At 42.4% G+C, this 21,520-nt stretch overlaps 1 protein-coding gene across 5 annotated transcripts in view; it reads right to left on the bottom strand.

Annotated features, from left to right (window-relative positions):
* GRK3 (G protein-coupled receptor kinase 3) overlaps window positions 1-21,520 on the bottom strand; it is a 126,046-nt gene that overhangs the window by 89,785 nt on the left and 14,741 nt on the right. For all 5 annotated transcript variants that reach the window (XM_055551066.1, XM_055551063.1, XM_055551065.1 and 2 more), the window contains exon 2: window positions 6,352-6,428. In XM_055551066.1, coding sequence (XP_055407041.1) covers window positions 6,352-6,415 — 64 coding nt within the window. In that variant the 5' untranslated portion in view covers window positions 6,416-6,428. The remainder of the gene's footprint in view (window positions 1-6,351; window positions 6,429-21,520) is intronic.

The following is a 21,520-nucleotide window of genomic DNA, read 5'->3' as shown; positions in this document are numbered from 1 at the left end:
CCAGCCTGAGGACATTCTCTGCTTTTAAAAGGCTGGTGTGAGTGGATTCAGCCCACCTAGAACATAGCCTTAACTGTATTTGCAAAACCTCTTTCAGCAGGTTACCCTTGGGAGTAACACCGGAGGCAAAAGTCATGGGAGACATCTTAGAAATCTGCCAACCATACCCGACTATCTCTACAGGCAAATAAATAGCTTGGGTTGATGAATAAAGGCAGTAAACACGGAAGGAATGGCGCGATTAGCAAGCTCACCACTTTGTTACTTCCTAATATAGTAATCGATTTGGGCAGAGACCATCAGTGAAAATGAAGCGAATGGTGGGTGACAGCTAAGCGAGGAACCCGAGGGCTGACCGCACCGGAGCCACTGTGGAGAAGTGACGGCAGAGGGGCACCTACGTGTCACACGCCTCCCGCTGCAGAGTCTGAACCTGACACGCTCGCGCAGCTGCTGGAGCTGGCTTTCAGTTCACGGGAAATTCAGGAAGCAGAAGTGCGATTTGTTGAAATGACACCATGAGAGAGCAAGCAGAAAAATCCAGAATGTGGAACACTCTACAGTACAACTGTCCTGGTTTCTTTAAAATGTCAATTACCTGTGGGTGGGGGACCATTCTAGATTAGCAGGATGTTATTACCAATTACATTACAAGAACAATATATGGATCCTGATTCAAAAAACCAAGAGTAAAAGGACATTTTAAAGTTAATCAGAAAAACCTGAATATAGACTCAGTATTACAGTAAGAATCATCATTTTCATTGGTTGGAATAAAGGTATTAAAGTTGTATAAGAAAATATTCAGATATTCTAGAGATTCACATAGGGCTAAAATGTTATGAGGGGTTTGCTAAATGCCTTAAAATTTTCCAGCAACCAAAAAAAGAGGAGATGGACAAAGCAGGTACACAAAATGTTGAAAACATATTGAGTTTCAGTGGTGTATAAGAATGTGCTGTGCTTAGTCGCTCAGTTGTGTCCGACTCTTTATGGCCCCATGGACTGCAGCCTGCCAGGCTCCTCTGTCCAAGGGGATTTTCCAGGCCAGAATGCTGGAGTGGGTTGCCATACCCTCCTCCAGGGAATCTTCCCAACCCAGGGACAAAACCCAGGTCCCCCACATTGCAGGCGGATTCTTTACCATCTGAACCACCAGGGAAGCCTGGTATATAAGAATGGGGGATCACTACTCTGGTCCAGTTTTACCCAAGACTAAAACTTTTCATACTAAGAGATTTCATTCACTGAACACCTGTGAAGAACAATCACCATGTTCAGGGCTTTGCATCCATTCTCTGCTGGATCTTCACAAGGCCCAATGAAGTGGGTGCCATCCGTATGCCCACTTTTATAGCTAGGCAAACGGCTGAAATGACAACCAGTCTGGGTATAGCCAATAGGCCTGCCAATCACTTGCCACCCAGAAAAGCCTCAGAAGCCAAGTAAATGGAAGATTTCTACATATTTTTTTTGTTTCACAAAGCATTTTGGCATGTCGGCTACAGCCCACGTTGGGGGACGGTCCCCCAAACTGTGTGTCAACTGCCAGCCAACATGGGGGTGCTGGCAGGCTTGGAAAGAGAGATGAGAGCAGAGGGGGATCGTGGGTGAAAGGGAAACAAGGGGAGCACAGAAAAGCAACAAGGTGGAGACACGGAGAGAGTCATGGAGAGGGGCAGAGGGAAGAGATGGGGAAGGCAGAAAAGGAAGACAGAGACCAGGAGACTCAAAGCGACTGCAATCTCGGTCCACTTTCCACTCGCCCCATCCCTCACACCAGCCAGAAAATGAGAGCGCCATGGAGCAGGGAAGAACCAGACACGTTAAATACAGAGCTCTGTCCACATGTAATTACAGATCTGTGTCTGCACGTTTACTTGTCCTCTTCCCCATCCCCACCCCCACCAAGCTTAAACCTGGCTTCTCCCCGAAAAGCCAGGCTCCCGGCTCAGGAGTCGGGAGGAAGGGAAGGAGGAGTTCTTTATCTGAACCATGTTTCGTTTTTTTTAATAACTTAATTGAGATAAAAGCCACAGACCACCAGTGCCTGGCGAAGCTACTGGGGAGGAGAATCTGTGAGTCTGGAGTTAATGCCATTAGGGGCTCAGATCAAAGGCTCCTGGAGCCAGCTTCAGGTGAGGGTTTAATCACAACCATGGAAAAGACAGCTCTGGGCCTCGCACTTTTGATGAGGGGGCTGGTGGATGAGAGATGCAAAAGCAGTTACAGGAGGGAGAGAGGGGCAGAAATGACAAAGGAATAAAGAGACCTTGATGCATTTCAGAGACTGGAAACTAGAGCTGCAGGGGAGGGCAAGCCTGTCACAATCCCCAGGGCATCTTAGTAACCCGAAACCACTTGCTCAAATTACACGTAGAAAAACACCTTCCTCTCTTGGCCTTAGGGCCATCTTTTGAAGTGGAGGAAGAAGAGAATGCGTAGACTGAAGAGCAGAAGAAGAAAGATGAGGTAGAGGTCCAAGGAAACTGGTATACCATGGAGGCCACAGAAGGAGAAACAAGGGAAGCCAGAGGCCAGGGATGCTGGTACAAACTGCTGAACTGCACGCCTACCATCGCAAACTTGTCTCGGTGGGTCTATGGCCATTTGATCAGCTCCACCACCTCTGAGAGACCCATCTTGCTCGTTATCAAGGAGGTCCCTCTTTTGGTCCTTTGCCCTGAACCCACATGATATTCTAGACTAGCTCTCTTCTCAGTTGTGGCTGAATGTAACATGTGTACAATAAATCATCCCTTTTGCTGTCTTAGGGGCTTCCCTGGTGGCTCAGATGGTAAAACGTCTGCCTGCAATGCGGGAGACCCAGGTTCGATCCCTGGGTCGGGAAGAGCCCATGGAGAAGGAAATGGCAACCCACTCCAGTACTCTTGCCTGGAAAATTCCATGGACAGAGGAGCCTTGTAGGCTTGCAAAGAGTCGGACACGACTGAGCGACTTCACTTCTACTTTTCTAATTTGCTGTCTTAGCTGAAGACAAAAATTGAAAAAAAAAAAAAAAAAAAAAGCTTCCTCTCCTAGCGGTGTTATTCCTAAGAGCCAAAACTGGAAACAACTGGCAGATGAGTGGATGAAGGAAATGTGGCTCGGTGGAGCAGGGGAATATTATGGGGAAGAAGAAAAGAAGGCAGTGCCGATACACACGCAACAACATGGATGAACCCTGAAAACATCGCGCTGAGAGACGCCAGATGCAAAAGGCCACGTTACAGGATGCTGTCGGTGCGGCGAGTACAACACGGCCAGATCCACAGAGGCAGGAATTAGATGAGTGGTGCTTAGGGGTTAGGGGCACGGGGAGAGTGGAGAGGGAGGGACTGCTCACGGGTGCAGCTTCTTCCCCCTCCGCCTTTGGCCGGGGGGCGGGGGAAGGGAGCTATTTTATTTTGTTTTATTGATTGATTGATCTTTTGGCCAGGACTCGCAGCAGGTGGGACCTTGGTCCCCCGACCAGAGATCAAACCCTTGCACCCTGCACTGGAGGCACTGGAAGCAGAGTCTTAACCCCTGGACCACCTGGACAGTCCCGATGCAGTTTCTTTTTGGGGTACTGAAAATGCTCCCCGATGAGACTGTGCTGATGGTCACACAACTCTGTGAATACACCAAAACCTACTGGACTGGATAGGGGAAATATACTGTATCAAATGTACCTCAACAGAGCTGTAAAACATTTGAAAAATTTTAAGTCACCATTAAAGAATTTCTTTTTTCCCCTTTTCTCCCAAAGATATGGAGTTTCTTTCTCTGGTCATCAGGATAGTTTAATTTTCTGCTTTTTGGTACAAAATCAGAAGCAAAGGAGAGGATTCGTACAGATGGCAGTTAACCAAACACCATGAAAGCGATGAGAAGAAGCAGTGGAGGATGAGATGAAAGCTAAATCTGTCCCCCCACCAAACCCCTATGCTCAAGGTGAAACCTTCCGTGTGGCCAAGGGTTCCCCTATGTCATCCTCAGAGCAGACGGGCCACTCCTGATCAGCTCCTTCAAAGCACGCCACCTGCCTTTTGACTGCTGTATTGAGCGGGTCATTACAGAAGGCAAATCTATAGCCTTCGTGTTGTTCAGTCGCTAAGTCGTGTCCAACTCTTTGTGACCCCATATGGATTGCAGCACGCCAGGCTTCCCTGTCCTTCACTATCTCCCAGAGTTTGTTCAAACCTACACTCACTGAGTCAGTGATGCCATCCAACCATCCCATCCTCTATTGCCCCCTTCTCCTCCTGCCCTCAATCTTTCCCAGCATCAGGGTCTTTTCCAATGAGCTGGCTCTTCACATCAGGTGGCCAAAGTATTGGAGCTTCAGCTTCAGTATCAGTCTTTCCAATGAACACCCAGGACTGATTTCCTTTAGGACTGACTGGTTGGATCTCCTTGCTGTCCAAGGGACTCTCAAGAGTCTTCTCCAGCACCACAGTTTGAAAGCAACAATTCTTTGGCACTCAGCCTTCTTTAAGTCCAGCTCTCACATCCACACATGACCACTGGAAAAACCATAGCTTTGACACTACAGACTTTTGATGGCAAAGTGATGTCTCCACTTTTTAATACACTGTCTAGGTTTGTCATAGCTATTCTTCCAAGAAACAAGTGTCTTGTAACTTCGTGGCTGCAGTCTCTGTCTGCAGTGATTCTGGAGCCCAAGAAAATGAAATCTGACACTCTTTCCACATTTTCCTCATCTATTTGCCATGAAGTGATAGGATGTCATGATCTTAGTTTTTTGACTGTTGAGTTTTAAGCCAGCTTTTTCACTCTCCTCTTTCACCCTCTTCAGGAGGCTTTTTAGTTCCTCTTCATAGGTGGTCACTTTGTGACAGACAGTGGTTCACAAAAATCCAGACTTTCCATACCAGTTTCTGCTTTACTTGAATAAAGGAGATCACTGTAACTTTTTCTAAAAAATAAAAATAAAAATAAATCTATCCAATTCTTACCGGGTGACCTTCTACAGTACATTTTATAGTCATGGAACCTTCAGAGAATTATCAGAATGTAAGATCAGAACAAGTCGCTTCATCAGCCCGAGTCTCGCCTCCTGACCTGTACACAGAAGGATGACCCAGGACTATCAGTATATTCAGTCTCGAAGGGACCACTCAGCCTGGATCTGCACATCACGGGAGCAGAAACACTCGAAGAAGCAGGGTTCCAGGAAACTTCAGAAAGACTATAATTTCTTGGAATTTTAATAATTTCCTCTAGTATTACGTTAATTTAAAAACTAAGACACAGTTTCCCTGCAAAGCTCCTCTGAACAGCTGTGGGAGGCAAACAAGATGCAAAGAGAGGAGGACAGATGCCTGGTCTCTTACATTCAGCTACACTGATTTTTTTGTGAAAACTCGAGCATAATCTGTTTATTACATCACTGTAAGTTAACAATAGAGCAAGTTAACAACAGAGCCGGCTGACAGGCCAAAGATGAATTCTATCATTGAGAACAAAAGATTGTTCAGGAAATTTCTGGATGGGGGGGAACTGATTTCGGGGAATGTAAAACAAAAATACATAGTTGATAGCACTCCTCTAACCTAGCCGACAGGCACCTTTAAACAAGCTGCCAGTCTTTCAGAAGGCAGGTGGGAATAAAGGATCTCATTTCTTCATGGGCCTTGAAATTCCCACTAAAGCAATTCCTGTCTGGTCCCAGCTTCTCCAGGGCACTAACTGCTGGGGACCACAGAGCACCCCTACAGAACCACACATCTGTATGGGTCGAGGGCATCAGCCAGTGGGCAACAGGTCCATGAACTCTGCGTACATAAGAGGAGCAGTCCTGGTGACCTGCTAAGCAGAGGTTCCAAATAGAGCCATAGGAATAAGGGAGACTGAGGCGGAACTGACAAGAGTGAGTGACAAACAAAACCCACGAACCCTTGAGAACTGACCCAGTAAGCCGACCACACACTTTGGAAGCAGAGAGCCAAGCACACAGCGGGGTGAGGGTGATGAAGACACATGCCGACACCTGTGATCATGGAGAGTACAAGGTCAGTGAGAGAGGATGAGGACCTCAGGCACAGATCTGAACAGAAGATTTCTCTCTGGGCATCAAGAACCCAATCCTTGGACCAGGGGAATCTTCCACACTGCCTTAAAACCTACACCCAAACTCATCTGTTTCCCAGTAGCTTACTCACAAGAGACATTACTAGGGACGTAAGTAATCACTTAGGATCTTATTAATTACATGCCATTTCCTTCACCCCCAGCTTGAGCTATAACACATATGACAGCATAGGCGGGGGTGGGGAGGGGTGTTTACACTTTACTGTAGAACCACGATTAGAGTGAACTGTCTGCCAAGTGAACAGCCAGACTTACCTATTCTCTGATTAAAAATCTTGTCAAAGGTGATTTCGTGTCTCTCCTCAAGATACTTCTGCATCACGCTCCGGATACTAGAAGAGAAGAGTGACATGTTTTTAACAATGCCAGCCTCCATCCCTAGAATGGAAAATATATGGATGTTTTCATTCGAGGGCACTGGCTTGATTAACTCTATTCTGGTATTCATTGTACACTTTAAACATATATAATTTTGTCAGTTATACCTCAATAAAAAAATATGCTCCCCTCAAAAGGATATTGGCTTGACAAAAGACGCCTGTTACTGACACCCACAACCACATGAACAGCTGACCAAACTTAAAGCTCACACCTCTGGCTAGTACCCTCTCCTGCAGCCCAGGGCCAGCCTTACAGGTAAAGTTTGTTGTTGTCTAGTCATTACATCATGTCCGACTCCTTTGTCACCTCATGGACTATAGCCCACCAGGCTCCTCTGTCCATGGGATTTCCCAGGCAAGGTTCCTGGAGTGGGTTGCCTTTTCTTTCTCCAGATCTTCCCTACTTAATTAAAAAAATAATATAAGGAATTTGGGGAAGTTCTCCCTCAACACCACCACTTTCCAAAAATAATAAAGATGTGCATGCACACACACAAGACAAATTCTGCTAACCTATCGATGAGATTCTTTCTAAAGAAAAAGCCAATGTTCCCTGGATATATTAATATTAAAAAATCACACTACTACACAGCAAGTATAAACCACAAGAAAATATAATTAGAAAGAAGATTTCACTTACACCAGAGTAGGAAACATCGAATGTCTTGAAATAAATCTTTCAAAATATGTGCAGGAATGTTACAGGAAAAATTACAAAATTGTATTGAGAGACAGTAAAGAAGTTTTTAATAAGCAGAAAGATACAGCATGGTAAGGAACAGAAAGATTTAATATTGCAAAAATTCTAATCAGATTCATCTACAAAATCAATATAACTCCTGTCAATATTCCAACAGGATTTTCCATAGAACACGGAAACAGATAAGCTTTTTATAAAATGCATGCAAAAAAACAGGCTCAAAAATAGCCAGGACATTTCTGAAGAAAGAGAATGATGATAAAAAGGCCCATTATGAAGCTAAAATAGTCAAGACAGGATAACAAACTGACCAATGAAATGGAACAGAAATCACACAAACTGAGCCGCACAGGAGTGGAACTTTGATATGTAACTAAAGTGGCAAGGCAGAAAAATGGAGAAAGGAGCAATTATTCAATAAGTGAACCTCCAAAGCTATCATCCAAATAGAAAAAGCAGAAATTAAATCTCTGTCATCTACTGATGGGCAACAGTTTGGCATCATTTCCCCCCACCACCCTTTCTTTTGCTTTTTGAAACAAACTGAGGTAATTAAATGCATGTTTAAGTGTACCGTTAAATGAGTTTTTCACATATAATACTGTCCTAATCAAGATATCAAATATTTATATTTTTCAAAAAATGCTCTTTTGCAATCTATCTCCCCAAGTTCTAGGATCTGAGCACCTATTGATCTCCTCCTTCCTGTTTAATAAAGACAATTTGCTATAGTTCTAGAATTCTCTATAGATAAAATAATGCACTATGTTGTCTTTGGTTTTGGTTTCTTTCCCTCAGCATAAACAAGCTTCATCTGTATTGCTGTGTGCATAAGTTTTTAGTTCCTTCTTATTGCCAAGAAGTATGTTATTGGACGAATATTCTACCATTTGTTTATCTGTCCATCTGTTGATAGACGTTTGGGCTGTTTCCAGTTTGGGGCTATTATAAATAAAACTGCTTTAAACATTTGTGTACAAGTTGTCTCATGGGCATGTGTTTTCATTTTTCATGGGTAAATATCTAGAAGTGAAACTGTTGGTCATATGGTGAATTATATTGAACATTATGAAACATTATGAGAGACATTATGGAACCATATTCTGAACTAGGTGTAGGATTAATTCTTCGGTAGATGCTCTGTGCTAAGAAATCTCTCACATCCCAAGGTCAGGAAGCATTTAATCTATTCTCCCTCAGAAATTTTAAAGTTTAGATTTTATGTTTAGGTGTAATATCCATTTCATGTTATTTCTGTGTACAATGCAAGGTAAGAACCAAGGTTCTTCTTCTCCTTCTAATACGTAATTGTTCTGGTATCATCTGTTGAAAAACCTATCCTTTCTCTACTGAGTTTTCTTGGCATCTTTGTTGATTCAACACGAAATATGTGTTGGTCTATCTTTGGATTATTGTGTTACATTGATCTATATGTCTGTTCTTCACAAAAATGCCACCTTATCTTGATTGCTTTAGTTTTAAAACATCAGTCAATATCAGGAAGTTTAGTTATCTAAGTGTTCTAACTTTGTTTTACTGCCTTTGGTTTTATTTTTGTTTGTTTTTTGGCTATCCTGGGTTCACTGCATTTAAATTTTATAAGTCAACATGGAAATTTCTTCCCAGAAAAAGCCTACTGAGACTCTGATGGGGATTTTGTTGAATTTATAGATCAATTTTAGAGAAATTAATCTAAAGAACATTAAGTGTACTATACATAAATATATTTTTCCATTTATGTAAGCTTCTTTAATTTCTCTTAGCACTATTTCATACCTTTCAGTGTAGAAGTCTTATTCTTTTTCCTATAATACTTTCTTTGGTTTTGGAATCAAGATAGTATGATTCATAAAATTAGATGGGAATTATTCTTTTTTATTTAATTGTTCTGAAAAAGCTGGTATAAGACAGAATTAATTCTTCAAATGTTTGACAGAACTCATCAGTGAAGCCATCTGAGCTTGGAATTTTCTTTTTGGAAGGTTTTAAATTACAAATTTCATTTCTTTCACAGATATAGGGCCATACATATTTTCTATTTATTCTTGTGTTGGTAACTTTTATCTTTTAAAGAACTTGTCCCATTCACCCAAATTGTCAAATTACTAATATCTGACCTTATTTATTTGTTGTTCTTTCTTTGGTTTTGTTTCAGTTGCTGCAGGCGGGACCTTTAGATGAGGCATGTGAACTCCTAGCTGCAGCACATGGGATCGAGTTCTCCGACCAGGGACTGAACCTGGGCCCTCTGCACCGGGAGCTCAGAGTCTTAGCCACTGAACCACCAGGAAAGCCCTCTTTTTTTTCTTCTAATTATCCTTCTAATGTCTGTAGAAGCTCTTCAGTCATTCTTTATACTGTTAAACTGTATATTCTTTTTGTTTTCCTTTGATCATGCTAACTAGACGTGTATCATTCATACTGATCTTCAGTTTTTGTTTCATTCATTTTCTTCTATTATTTACACTTTTTATATTTATTGATTTCCACTCTGTCATTTAAATGCTTATAATTTACTATGGGATTAAATTGATATTTTTCCAACTTCTTAAAAAGTCAGATCAATTAATTTAAACATTTCTAATATAACCATTTAAATTATAAAATTTTCTCTATGCACTGACTTAACTGTATCTCACAGACACTAATATAGTCTGTTTTCATTTTCATTCAACTCAAATTATTGTCTAATTTCTCTTGGTATTTCTTCCTTGAACTATGAGTTATTTATAACTGAGTTGACTCATTTCCAGATATTTGGAGATTACCGGATATCTTTCTGTTACTGAATTTTGCTTCAAAAACAGAAATTTTAATTCTGCTCTTCAAAAGACACTGGAGAAAATTAAAAGACAAAGCATAGGCAGAGAAAATGCTGGCAAATCATATTCTGATTGAGGAATTGTATTCAGCATATATAAAGGCTTTTCAAAGCTCAAGAATAACAAAACAAACAACCTAATTTTAAAAAATGGGTAAATGATGTATACAGACACTTCACCAAAGAAGATAAGTGGATGGCAAGTAAGCATATGAAGAGATTCTCAACAGTGTTAGTCATTAGGAAAAGGCAAACTAAAATCACAGAGAAATGTTACTACACACCTATTAGACCAGCTAAAATTAGAAAAGACTGACCATACCGCATGTTGGCAAAGATGTGGAATAACTAATTCTCATACACAACTAGTGAGAAGGGAAAAAGAAAATAACTGGGCAGTTTCTTCATAAGTTAAAACACAAACCACTATATAGCCAACCCATCAATTCCACTCCTAGATATTTATCGCAGAGAAATGAAAGCATACATCCATAAACAGACTTGTACATGAACATTCTTGGCAGCGTTACTTGTGATGATCAAACACTGGAAACCCAATGCCACCAACAGATGAATAAGTATGAGTGGATATCCATATTGTGAAAGAATATTCAACAATAGAAAGGAATAAATTATTGATATAACATACATGGATCTCAAAATAGTTATTCTGAGTATAAGGAGCCAGGAGCCACAACCTAAAAAAATAAGAAGAGTACATACTGTTTGATCACAAAGCGGCAGGAGCAAACTTCTAGAGATGATATACATAGCCCCCCACCCCCCAAAAAATGTATCTGGGGCTTCCCTGGTGGCTCAGTGGTCAAGAATCCGCCGGCCAATGCAGGAGATATGGGTCTGATCCCTGATCCAGGAAGATTCCACATGCTGCTGAGCAAAAGCCCGTGTGCCCAACTACTGCGCCTGTGCTCTAGGGCCAGCGAGCTGCAAGTACCGAGTCTCCGCGCCCTAAAGCCTGTGCTCTGCAACAGGAGAAGCCACCACAGTGAGAGACCCGCGCACTGCAGCTAGAGAGCAGCCTCCGCTCTCTACAACTAGAGAGAAGCCCAAAATAAATAAAATCACACACACACACACACAGCTGGTCTCTCTCCTGGTTCTTGGCACAGAGCTCCTAAAGCCTGTGGAATTCCCTAAGTGATAAGAATGTCTTATTCATTAGGAGTCCTTTTCATCCATACTTGAGTTTATGCTGATGAGGTGACTAACAGGACTCTCTAGTATGATTCTTTCTTGTGGATGTTTGAAAGTTTCATTACAGAAAGTTTATTACTTATTTTTGCTTCACCCTACACAGCATATGGGAACTGAGCTCCCTGGACCAGGGGTTGAACCCAGGTCCCTGCAGGGGAAGCATGGAGTCTTAATCACTGGACCCCATGGAAGTTCCGAGATAGTTCAAAAATATCAAAATATGGCCTTCAAATACCTCCTCATCAAAATAAAGCATAGATATTTACTATGTATAATACTATCCCAACTGGAAGCATAATGGGTTTTTTTTTTTATTTTAATATCAATTTGTTGGTAATATACCAGCCTTACGTATCATAACCTATTGGAGTCCTGCTATAGAAATAAAAAGGCTTCCCTAGTGGCCCAGATGGTAAAGAATCTGCCTGCAATGAAGAAGACCTGGGTTCAATCCCTGGGTCAGGAAGATCCCCTGGAGAAGGAAATGGCAACCCACTCCAGCAATAAATATTATATCATATTTTAAAGAATTTTTGTACTACTAAAGTAGTTTAAGGACCAGATACCTGTTCTCTCCTGGCCAAAGGACAGCTATAGATATCTCTCATTATTAAAAATCTCTATATTCTATGTGAAGCTGACTTCTGTTCTATTCTGATGTTCAAAGCAAAATGCATCTAAACAAGTATTTCAAATACTATGTAACACATCACCTAAAAAAAGGGGTTATACATAAGGTAGTTGTGAAGATCAAGCAAACTGGATTTGTTAGAAGCACCACCCAGATAAGAGTTTGTTAAAATTATGACCATCAAGAGACCTAAAAGGCAGAATTTTTTTTTTAAGATAAGATGACTAAGCAGTTACACTAAGATTCAATTCCCCTGAAAGAAAATTGCTTTCTTTCACATGTAGTTACTAAACATTTTCCACTAACTGTTCATTAAATACCGGAAATGAAGCAACATTATCCAAAACACAAGGAAGACTTTACCACTAGATTTAAAACCACCAAACTCTGCCAGATACAGGCTCTGATGCGTGTGCTCAGCTGCTTCAGTCGTGTCCAACTCTGTGAGACCCCGTGGACTATGGCCCACCAGACTCTTCTGTCCATGGGGTTCTCCAGGCAAGAACACTGGAGTGGGCTGCCATTTCCTTCTCCAGGGATCTTCCCCACCCAGGGATCGAACCCGGGTCTCCTGCACTGCAGGTGGAGTCTCCACCACTGAGCCACTGGGCAGCCCCCTAAACTCTGAGGAGTCTTTAAAACTATCTGGTATAGCTGACTGTCAGCCCCTCCCAAAGTTCCCCAGTTGACCGGATCCTGGGCAAAAAGTCTTGCATATAATCTGCATAGCACTAGAGCACGTGAGATGATCTACATCCAGGAGACCACAAGCCAATTAAGCTACATGTGAATTCCTCTGTGTTTTCTCCTCCCATATTTTGACAGTCCACATCCTGTTTTTAGATGCCTTTCTTCTGCAATATATTACCTGATGTTAAGCGACACTAAAATAACTGAATTTCACTGACCAAAAAGAAAAAATCATATACAAAAGTCACACCTGAGCAGATATAATTTGAAGGATGAACAAATGTATGGGGTCAATCAAGTTTACCTAATTAAAGCTACCAAAACTTTGTGACCTAAACTGTTTCTTCAAATTAGTTACAATAATCATTTTAGAATCCATTTATCTGTTTCTCAAAATACTTTTGCATCAGCAATGATATAGAAGCAGCTTCATCCTAAGCATCCCATTAGGGTGCTTATTTCTATGTGAAATAAGCATCAGAGAATAGGAAGACAGGAGCCAAGGAGAGTCTGTAGGAGGGTCGAGGGCATCCTCCTGGTTTCCAAGATTAATTTTTTATGGAATTATCTCATTTAAAAGATCCTAATGCAAAGCAGCACTACTCACAACAGCCAAGACATGGAAACAACCTAAACGTCCATCAGCAGATGAACGGATAAAGAAGACGTGGTGCACACATATGATGGAATACTACTCAGCCATAAAAAGGAAACAATGCCATTTGCAGAAACATGGATGGACCTAGAGACTATCATACTAAGTGAAGTAAGTCAGACAAAGACAAATACCATATGGCACCACGTATAAGTGGAATTTAAAATATGACACAAATGAACTTACCTACCAAACAGAAACAGACCCACAGACACAAGAGGGCTGACTTATGGTTGCCAAGGGGGAGGGTGTTGGGGGTGGGAAGAATTGGCGCTTGGTATTAGCAGATGCCAACTATTATATATAGGATGGATAAACAAGGTCCTACTGTATAGCACAGGGAACTGTATTCAATATCCTGGGATAAACCGTAGTGGAAAAGCATATGAAAAAGAATGTGTGTGTGTGTGTATATATATACACACACACACACATAACTGATTCACATTGCCATACAGCAAAAATTAACACAACATTGTAAATCAACTATATTTCAATAAAATAAATGAAAAGACCCTAAGGGCCTCACATCCTGCCCACGGTCCATACTCCTCAGCACCTCACATGGAACATGTCCAAAGAGGCCCAGGGGACCTCATCAACCACACCTTCCCTGTGACCTCACACAGCAGCCACGCAGGATTTCTTCACTGCTGAGTAATTCTGTAAATGCCATTCCCACTCTCCTCGCATGGAAGCCTTCTGCTCATTCTCTAGGACTCAGGTCGGGGTCACTGGCCTTGCCCGAGCCCTGCAGAGGCACGCCCTCTCAACTCCAGTCTCCACTGTGTGTTGGGCGGCAAGGCTGTTTCATTCCCCACAACGTGCTTGGAAATATACACACCTCCATATCCATCCCCTGCTCATTTAATCACTCATTCATTCACAACAGGCAGTGTGCCCTTTCCAGAAGCCAAGCACCACGACACTCAGAATGCACAGTGAGTCCCACGCGTCTCTGCCCTGAAGGGGGCCACGTCTAGAAGGGTGACAGCGGGGTGAGCAGGGAGCCTCAATGCAGTGTGACAAAGCAGGGTCCCTGTGGCGTCAACAGGGACAGTCACAGGGGGCTACAGAGTCCAGGGCAGCACAGCTAGACTCCAGACCCTGGGGGGCCCCTGGCCAAGACGAGGTGACAGAGAAAGCAACGGGGCTACCTGTGCAGCAGCTGATAAACCATGCCTGCCTGCACCGAATAACCGAAGGAAGTGGACAAAGGACAGCGGCGGGTAAGAAACACACACAGAGAGAAAATGCCAGACAGCACAGAGCCTCCACTTTTGGATTCACTTATTTTTCTAACTAAGTGAGAATACCTAATTTACCACCCTTGACATTAATGTCTAGCTCGTCAAAGTTTCTTTCTTTTTTTTTAAAGCAAATACTTCCTTTCTAAGGACTGACAGATGATATGCTGTTTCTATAACTGGCAAAAATGCTGACTTGGACACGAATTGCTGTGTCTCCCTGCCCCCACTTCCCTAAGAGAATGTGAACCAGGCAAGAACATTAGTGACCGAGCACTCTCCAGGCAAACAGATCTACAAACTAAAATATTCTCCGTATAAGACCAATGAAGGGAATTCATCGACTCCTCATCTTCTAGTTTGGCACATGACGCCACTTGTCACGTGAGAACTTCATCTGAGTCTTGTACTCATTTTCTCCTTGATGGTTTCCAGGTTTGGGGGTTTGCCTCGGACAGCCCTTTATACTCCAGAATAATAAAAATATCTTCTCTCACATTTTTCTATGTTTAATAATTTTTATGATTATCTCATTAAACACTGGGGAACTTTTGTGTGTGTGTACAATGTGGACTTGATCCGATGATCAGCTATCACACACAATCCTTTCCCCAACAGACTCAAAATGCCACCTTTGCTCATAAGCCAAATTCAAGTTCTGCTATAAAGATGAATATAAATATGCATATACACATGATTCTGCATTCTCCACCATGTATGTGTCTATGCCTGAAACAAGACCCCAGGGTTTTAATTCCTACAGCAATGTCTCATGATTGCTAAAGCAGATCGCCACTATTCTATTGGTCATTTCTTCCCAGTTACCTCTTCTAGATGAATGAAGACAAGCTTATCACATTCTTTAAAATTCTCATTCAGATCTGGATTGTGATAAGGTTAATTTGAAGAGAATTGACATCTTTTCAGACGTGGGGTAGCTCCTCCCGGCCGCCGTCCCTGACCTCAGATGTGGGGTAACTCCTCTTGGCCGCCTCCCCTCAGGCATGGGGTCCTCCCGGCTTCTGCCCCTGACCTCGGACGTGGGGTAGCTCCTCTCCGTCGTGCTAACGGCGCCGGTCGCAGCCGCCCGTGCTAAATGCCAAGTAATCCAAGTCTATGCCCCAACCAGTAATGCTGAAGAAGCTGAACGGTTCTATGAAGACCTACAAGACCTTTTAGAACTAACACCCAAAAAAGATGTCCTTTTCTTTATAGGGGACTGGAATGCAAAAGTAGGAAGTCAAGAAACACCTGGAGAAAGAGGCAAATTTGGCTTTGGAGTAGGAATGAAGCAGGGCAAAGGCTAACAGAGTTTTGCCAAGAAAATGCACTGGTCATAGCAAACACCCTCTTCCAACAACACAAGAGAAGACTCTACACATGGATATCATCAGATGGTCAACACCGGAATCAGATTGATTATATTCTTTGCAGCCAAAGATTGAGAAGCTCTATACAGTCAACAAAAACAAGACCAGGAGCTGATTGTGGCTCAGATCATGAACTCCTTATTGCCAAATTCAGACTTAAATTCAAGAAAGTAGGGAAAACCACTAGACCATTCAGGTATGACCTAAATCAAATCCCTTATGATTATACAGTGGAAGTGAAAAATAGATTTAAGGGACTAGATCTGATAGACAGAGTGCCTGATGAACTATGGACTGAGGTTCGTGACACTGTACAGGAGACAGGGATCAAGACCATCCCCATGGAAAAGAAATGCAAAAAAGAAAAATGGCTGTCTGGGGAGGCCTTACAAATAGCTGTGAAAAGAAGAGAAGCGAAAAGCAGAGCAGAAAAGGAAAGATATAAGCATCTGAACGCAGAGTTCCAAAGAATAGCAAGAAGAGATAAGAAAGCCTTCCTCAGCGATCAATGCAAAAAAATAGAGGAAAACAACAGAATGGGAAAGACTAGAGATCTCTTCAAGAAAATTAGAGATACCAAGGGAACGTTTCATGCAAAGATGGGCTCGATAAAGGACAGAAATGGTATGGACCTAACAGAAGCAGAAGATATTAAGAAGAGATGGCAAGAATACACAGAAGAACTGTACAAAAAAGATCTTCACGACCCAGATAATCACGATGGTGTGATCACTCACGTAGAGCCAGATATCCTGGAATGTGAAGTCAAGTGGGCCTTAGAAAGCATCACTACAAACAAAGCTAGTGGAGGTGATGGAATTCCAGTTGAGCTATTCCAAATCCTGAAAGATGATGCTGTGAAAGTGCTGCACTCAACATGCCAGCAATTTGGAAAACTCAGCAGTGGCCACAGGACTGGAAAAGGTCAGTTTTCATTCCAATCCCAAAGAAAGGCAATGCCAAAGAATGCTCAAACTACCGCACAAATGCACTCATCTCACATGCTAGTAAAGTAATGCTCAAAATTCTCCAAGCCAGGCTTCAGCAATACGTGAACCGTGAACTTCCTGATGTTCAAGCTGGTTTTAGAAAAGGCAGAGGAACCAGAGAACAAATTGCCAACATCCACTGGATCATGGAAAAAGCAAGAGAGTTCCAGAAAAACATCTATTTCTGCTTTGTTGACTATGCCAAAGCCTTTGACTGTGTGGATCACAATAAACTGTGGAAAATTCTGAAAGAGATGGGAATACCAGACCACCTGATCTGCCTCTTGAGAAATGTGTATGCAGGTCAGGAAGCAACAGTTAGAACTGGACATGGAACAACAGACTGGTTCCAAATAGGAAAAGGAGTACGTCAAGGCTGTATATTGTCAACCTGCTTATTTAACTTATATGCAGAGTACATCATGAGAAACGCTGGGCTGGAAGAAGCACAAGCTGGAATCAAGATTGCCGGGAGACATATCAATAACCTCAGATATGCAGATGACACCACCCTTATGGCAGAAAGTGAAGAGGAACTAAAAAGCCTCTTGATGAAGGTAAAAGAGGAGAGTGAAAAAGTTGGCTTAAAGCTCAACATTCAGAAAAAGAAGATCATGGCATCCGGTCCCATCACTTCATGGGAAATAGATGGGGAAACAGTGGAAACAGTGTCAGACTTTATTTTTATGGGCTCCAAATTCACTGCAGATGGTGATTGCAGCCATGAAATTAAAAGACGCTTACTCCTTGGAAGAAAAGTTATGACCAACCTAGATAGCATATTCAAAAGCAGAGACATTACTTTGCCAACAAAGGTCTGTCTAGTCAAAGCTATGGTTTTTCCAGTAGTCATGTATGGATGTGAGAGTTAGACTATAAATAAAGCTGAGTGCTGAACAACGATGCTTTTGAACTGTGGTGTTGGAGAAGACTCTTGAGAGTCCCTTGGACAGCAAGGAGATCCAACCATTCCATTATGAAAGAGATCAGCCCTGGGATTTCTTTGGAATGAATGATGCAAAAGCTGAAACTCCAGTACTTTGGCCACCTCATGCGAAGAGTTGACTCATTGGAAAAGACTCATGCTGGGAGGGATTGGGGGCAGAAGAAGGGGACGACAGAGGATGAGATGGCTGGATGGCATCACTGACTCGATGGACGTGAGTCTGAGTGAACTCCAGTAGCTGGTGATGGACAGGGAGGCCTGGCGTGCTGATTCATGGGGTCGCAAAGAGTCGGACACGACTGAGCGACTGAACTGAACTGACATCTTCTCAATACTGAGTCTTCCAATCTAGAAATACCTTGTAACCCCCACCCCCCGCCACAACATTTATCCAGATTAGCTCTGACTTAAGTTTTATTTTTCTTCATACTAGTCTTACTGGTAATTAGTTGGTGAGGTCTGGTTTAGAGCAATGCATTACAAAACATTTAAAGAAATTATTTTGACAAATTAATATTCATGTAATTTAAATATAGAAATTTGTTCAAGTAATCTCAGTGACAGAGAATTACATGGAATGCATGCTTCAAGGGTAGACCATCTTAAACAGCACAGGCTGTCATTTTTTTCCTGCTAAATGTAAACATCAGAATTATGATTTAATAGATATTCATAACTGAATGAGGTTCGGTGAAATCGTCGTCTTCAGTGAGTAAATGGGTAAATCATTTTCTAAAGTTTCATGTCTTAACATGCTTTCTCTCTTGGATATTTTTGCATCTTTTTTTTCCCCGTCATCCTCCAGTGAGAAGTCTTCTGATCCAAAGGTTGTAAATTCATCCACAAGGACTTGGATTAGTCAGAACTCTGGTTGCAAATGAATTCACTACAACTCTACCCGTATCTTTGAAATCAGAGCCACGGAGCCTCTTCTTGAGTCATCTAATGCAGTTTTCAAGGAGCTCATCAGGCTGTTCTTTGAGACGCAGGATGTTTTGAGTCTCCATAGAGTGCATTGTAGGAAGTGATACCCCGTCACCAGCGCTGGTAACACGGACACCGGGACATCACGAGGCTATCACCAGCCCGATCCGAAGACAGTCGTGATCCTCACACGGAGCCATCTACCCTTGTTTTTAAAACCTTGTGTAAAATTTTTCAAATGTGCAAAAGTACAGACCAGTAGTGTGAATACCCATGATCCATCAGTCAACACCCTGTGGACAGCTGTTAAGATTTTAGCTGGCTTCCATTCTCACCCTCACTTTTCATGTTGTTTTTTTTTTTTTTTAAGCATTTAAAAGCAAATCTCAGACTGCATATCATTTTACCTTTACTACTTCCGCCTGCATTTCTGAAAATTACAGAAACTTTCCTTCCATAAACAGGGTCTGTTGTCTCTTCCCAACCCCACCCTGGAAATCACAATAATTCCTGAAGATCTAATACCCATTTCCTAAATCAAATTTCCAGGATTCTCTCAGAGATGTCTTCTGTAGAGCCGGGTGTGAAGTGCAGTGCAGTGCTCAGTCGTGTCTGACCTCATGGACTGTAACCCACGAGGCTCCTCTGTCCATGGAATTTTCCAGGCAAGAATACTGGAGTGGGTTGCCACTTCCTACTCCAGGGGATCTTCCTGACCCAAGGATCAAACCCACATCTCTTGTGTCTCCTGCGTTGGCAGGGAGAGTCTTTAGCACTGCACCATGTGGGAAGCCCAGTTAGGTTTGAATCAAGATTAGATCAAGATCTGCACATTCATTTGATCATTATCTGTTAATTTTGTTTTACCCTCGATCGCCCCTCCATCCCCACCAGTCACTTCTCATCTTCATGCCAGTGACTTCCTGAGGAGACCAGGACGGTAGTCCTGAAGGATGGCCCCCACCTGGACGCGTTGTTTTCGTCCTCATAAAATCACTCAATGTGTTCCTCTGTCTCCGCATTTCCTGTATGCTGCAAGTCAGCTCTGAAGACTTGGATACACTCAGGTCCATCTTTGAGGGAAGGACTGTTCACTACACCGTCTTCAGGCTGCCTCATATCAGGAGACACAGGGCTGGAAAGGAGGACGTTTCCGCCCCTCCTCTCTTGAGTTCTTTTGGCTGGTCTGATAATTAAATGGATGCAAGACAGAGTAACAGGAGAAAAAAAAAACACACAAATTTAATTCACACATACAGAGGTCTCATAGCAACAGGACCTAAAGAAATGATCAAAGCTGTCAGCTTTTATACCTATTACACAAAGAAACAATACATTTGTGAATACCTGAAAGAGATTTGGGCTTAGGGTAGTGAATTAGCAAGGAAGAAACAAGGCTTGTTCACACGGCCTTCTCGGCCTGGGCTCTCTGTCTCTGGTGATAAGGGCTGTCTGTCTCCCTCAGTGGCGGGAGGGTACCTTTCACCTGTGAGATTTACTTTCTGGTCTCAGGGGCACAAAGGAGGGTCAGAGTGTCTTTCTTACAGTGGTTGTTTCTTAAGTAATCTTAATTCAAAATAATCGCTATATCACTTTGGCCCATTTGGGGGTTGGCCTGTCCTGAGCCCCAACATTAGTGAGGTGAAAATTCACTAATTGGGAAAGTCTGAAAGTCTGACCTCTCCATTTAAAATTCCCCCATCAACCTTTCATTTAATGGTTTCATACACTGATGATCTTTACTTAAATCTACTTTCAGCAAAAGTTGCAAAATGATGGGTTGGTTTTTTTTCCTTAATTTTTTCATTCCTTCTGATTTTCTGCAATTTCCTCTTGATTTGCTGCAAGTCCTCTGTGAAAATGAATCTCTCATGATCAACTAGGAATTTTTGTTGTTGTTTAGTTGCTCAGTTGTGTCTGACTCTTTGCGACCCCATGGACTGTAGCCCACCAGACTCCTCTGTCCGTGGGATTTCTCAGGCAAGAATACTGGAGTGGGTTGCCATTTCTTTCTCCAGGGGATCTTCCCAACCCAGGGACCAAACCCACGCCTCCTACATTGGCAGGCAGGTTCTTTACCGCTGAGCCACCAGGGAAGTCCCATCTCTATATTACTGACAAGGAAGAGCTGAACACACATCACCAGGCGAAGAGGGCGAGCTCTAGATGGACTCGCTGAAGTGTCCCTGACAAACAGTTCCATCCCCATGTGAGCTCAATGACTTTTCTGTGAAGGTTACATAGGCAACCTGTTCCATTAATTTTCTGTCATAATTTAGAAGCTACCACTAACAAGATTAATCAATGTAACATAAAAAAAATCTTTAATGCATCTCAAGTACCCGACAAGTGTCTTCAAGCTGAGGATCCCCATTTACCTACTGACAGGCAGAGAGGTGAATTTTAATTTTGCTTTTTGAAATAAGGGTGCATCGGAAATTAAGAAAATGTGTTCGGGGTTAAGAAAGTATCATGAACCCCTGACATGTAGCTATTCTGAATTTAAAAGTGTCATCACTAGTAATAAGTGTCCTATTATTTAACATGAAATTTATGACATCTCACTTTTTCAGGAAATATGCATATACTTCTGATTAACTCAACATCTCCGGTCAAAGGATATGTAACTACTGGAGCAGCGCCTCATCAGATCCCAGTAGTTGGCCTCCAGATTGAATGAAGACAACGAATTTCCAAACTGTGTTACTGAAGTCTGAAATTGACAATGTTCCTCTACCCAAACCCGAGAACCTTCTTGGTTTAGAAGATTCATGTGGCAGAAGGTAGTCTGTGGGTGTCCATTAAAATGCACAGAATTTGAACTGAGGCTCAACTGCACCATTTGCTACCAAGGTG

Source organism: Bubalus kerabau, chromosome 16 (assembly GCF_029407905.1).
Source record: "Bubalus kerabau isolate K-KA32 ecotype Philippines breed swamp buffalo chromosome 16, PCC_UOA_SB_1v2, whole genome shotgun sequence".
Lineage (NCBI taxonomy): Eukaryota > Metazoa > Chordata > Mammalia > Artiodactyla > Bovidae > Bubalus > Bubalus kerabau.
Note: the sequence above shows the minus strand (reverse complement) of the source record. Positions and strands in the feature narration are given on the sequence as shown.